The sequence below is a fragment of the Populus euphratica genome, unplaced genomic scaffold (genome assembly GCF_000495115.2).
Source record: "Populus euphratica unplaced genomic scaffold, PopEup_1.0 scaffold92.1, whole genome shotgun sequence".
NCBI classification, from domain to species: domain Eukaryota; kingdom Viridiplantae; phylum Streptophyta; class Magnoliopsida; order Malpighiales; family Salicaceae; genus Populus; species Populus euphratica.
Window position 1 is genome coordinate 511,535 of NW_011499974.1, and position 3,187 is coordinate 514,721.

A 3,187-nucleotide genomic window follows, 5' to 3' on the forward strand; every position below is an offset into this window, starting at 1 on the left:
AATGAGAGAAGCTTTCACTCTTTCTTCTTTGAAGAGGCCTTAATAGCAGCTGCACGTTCTTCAGCAGCCTTCTTTTCCTCCTCGGTCTCTTCACCAAACAGATCCACATCATCATCATCCTCATCAGCAGCAGCCTAAGAACCACCATATAAATCCCAAGAATAAGCAACAACCCATGAAGTTTTTACAAAGCAAACTAAAATAAATTCCTATCTAAAACAAAGTTTAAATATCCCACATTTACAAGAACAATAAATCACAAGAAAAATAAAAACATGCCTTTGTGTCAGCAGATGGAGGAGTGGCAATTGCCTCCTTCGTGATGGGAGCAGATCCCTCAACAACAACTCCACACCCTTCAGCTTCGACACCACTGCAACAGAAACCAATAGCAAAACAATTTCACTACCATCTCCATACATATAATAACTCAAATATCCGAATCTCATCGATATTAAATTTACACAAACAAAAGAATAAAGTAAGAACTTACGAGATCCTCAAGAGCGCATCAATATGAGTATACCACCGAGACACATTCACGTATTCAGCTGCTGGTGCCCTTGAAAATGCTGCGAAAACAGTGAGATCGTCCTTTGAGGCTTGGTATCTGAGAAACAAAAAATAAATAAAATTACGAAATCAGTTATTAAAGAGAAATCCTTTGTCCCAGCATGGATAGCCTGCTTTCGACCGGGCCGAAACCACGAAAAGATATAGAGAGAGAAAGAGAGAGGTCCCTGTTTAAAATAAAACGTACCCTGAGATGTAACTGCGGGAAAGGAGATAGTCATCGACCTTCTTGAGGCCAGCGGCTGAGGTGAGATCGTAGAAAGCGACTGCCATTACTTAAAAGCTGAAATGAGAAATAGAAATAGATTACTAGTTAGCTTCGAATCTGGTAAGAGGAATCGCGAAGATATGAATATGAGAATCTGTTGGGTTCGTTCGTACTTTAGAAGAGAGAAGCGGCAACGGCAAGGAGGGCAAGAGGTAGGAGAAGCGGCAACGGCAAGGAGGGAAAGAGGTAGGCGCAGCTTAAGGTCTAGGGTTTTTTTTCTGGGGACTTAGAACGAGATCTTATATAAGGGAGAGGTGATCTGGTGTTTTGTGAGCACGGGTCATTAGACCTTTATTCTGGTTATTCAACCCAAACCGGTCCGGCAGGTCCACACCGTCTTGAAGGTATGAATTTAGTTTAATTTAATTAAAAAAGGTGTAGATTGACTCGTAGCCTAAGGTAACACCCGGTTCTTCACTTGTTGCTTTTAAAAAAAAAATATTAAAATGATTTTTTTATTCTTCAAACAAAAATGGAAGTCAGTCTAAGTTGACTTTTCCTACCTTTAGCTCGAGCTTTACTTTAACTCTCAGTAATGTTTGTGACTACTGGATTGAGGCACGTTTGATTGGGTTCTGACTCCTGCCACTCCTGTGGAATTCAAAAGTAAAAACATAAAGAGAGATTTTTCTTATAAAGTAAATGGGATATTTGCAAGATGAAGTGGAGATAGGAGGGGGTTTTTAACTAGTGTTCGACTACATGTGGTTCATTTTTATTCCATCCTTCAAAAAAAATATAAAAATATTAGAAAGTTAAAAAATTGATAATATTGGCCAAAAAAACATTTAAAGTATTTAAATATTCACTTATTAAATGACATAATTTTTCAAAAAAATTATCAAGATAGTAGGCATCGGATTAGCTTGAGCAAACTATAATTTACCTAAAAAACTTATGATGCAGGGTACAAGGTCATAATAAAACCATGTAATTCATATTGAATTAGGATATAAAACATAATGAATCAAATATTAAAAGTCATAGGTGAAAATAAATAAATAAAATAAAATAAAAAATAATCAGAGCAAACATGTGTTGGTGGTCAGCGTAAATATTGCAGGTCCAACCAAATATTTTCAAACATGAGAAAAAAAGTTCGAGCAATACTGGGATTTTTAAAAAGTAAAAAAAAATACAAGACTCAAGTCATTAAATTGATTGAGTTTAATAGGTTTTGTTAGTTTAATAACATATGTATCTATAAAAAAAAGACAACCATAATCTAATAATATGAAAAATCAAGCAGTTATGAGTGAATTTTTTAAATTCAAGCCCTATTAGGCAATTGAATGCAAAGTTGATAGCATTGTTTAGTAGTCGGACTCATAGCTTCCACTTTTCTTATTTATCTCCACCCCTCTTTTAAATCTATGTAAACTCTATTATAAAATTATAATAAAATCTAACCACACCATAAATTCATAAAAATTCAACGCAAAATAATACTAAATTACTAAGAGTAAAAACAAATATTCAATAGCATATTCGACTGTATCTCCTTGTAGATGGAAAACTCATCCAGATCTCTAAAAAATAGAGACCGAGAGTTGCTCTGCTATGTGTTAATGATGGTTTTCTATAAGAAACACACTAGCTCTTAACAGTGAGTCAATAACAATTTTTTTTTAAAAAAAAGAAAAAAACTACAAAAAAAACTTGCTACCAGTGTGTTGGACATTGTTATGTTATGCGTTATTTATGATGCTATTGTAGAAAATACTTCAGTTAAAAAATAGTGACTGTATAAATACATTCCATGTTTTTAACCAAACTTAAACATTATTACATTTGACAATAAAATTGTTATTGACTCGCTACGAAATGTGGATCCATATTATAGTTATTATATTATTATATAATGGTTATTTTTTCAAATAATGTTTTTAAAAAATAAATTGAGATAATATTTTTTTTATTTTTAAAAATTAATTTTTATATCATTACATGAAAATAATATAAAAACATCAGAACACATTACTTCGAATTAAAGAGAAAAATAATAATTGATTTTTTTTATTGACCTAATAGGACCGAGTCTAGGCTATGGAGCCAGACCCAACAACAATTTTTAACTAAACACGGAAAAGAAAATACCCCTCACAGGTGTTATAGTGTTGTCCACGGTGTAAATATTCTATGTTTACAGTGTGGTTCACAGTGCAATAAATATATGTCCACGTTAAATACATAGTATTTTTTTCACTTGTTTTAAAGAATAATATAATTTATTTTGTTTTTTAATAACTTATTTTCCTTTGAGATGTTTTCTAATTGATCACTTGGATTTAATTTTTTCTTTTTTTTTTTTTTTTTTTTTTTTTTTTTTTTTTTTTTTTTTTTTTT

At 32.0% G+C, this 3,187-nt stretch overlaps 1 protein-coding gene across 3 annotated transcripts in view; it reads right to left on the bottom strand.

Annotated features, from left to right (window-relative positions):
• LOC105139437 (elongation factor 1-delta 1-like) overlaps positions 1–1,078 on the bottom strand; it is a 2,362-nt gene extending 1,284 nt beyond the window's left edge. The window contains exons 1-6 of one of the 3 annotated variants that reach the window (XM_011045865.1): positions 1,022–1,078; positions 955–987; positions 761–856; positions 494–610; positions 280–373; positions 17–134 (exon numbers count right to left, since the gene is read on the bottom strand). In XM_011045865.1, coding sequence (XP_011044167.1) covers positions 17–134; positions 280–373; positions 494–610; positions 761–846 — 415 coding nt within the window. In that variant the 5' untranslated portion in view covers positions 847–856; positions 955–987; positions 1,022–1,078. The other 2 variants (XM_011045864.1, XM_011045866.1) reach the window with 2 other exon arrangements.
• Between the last annotated feature and the right edge of the window lie 2,109 nt (positions 1,079–3,187).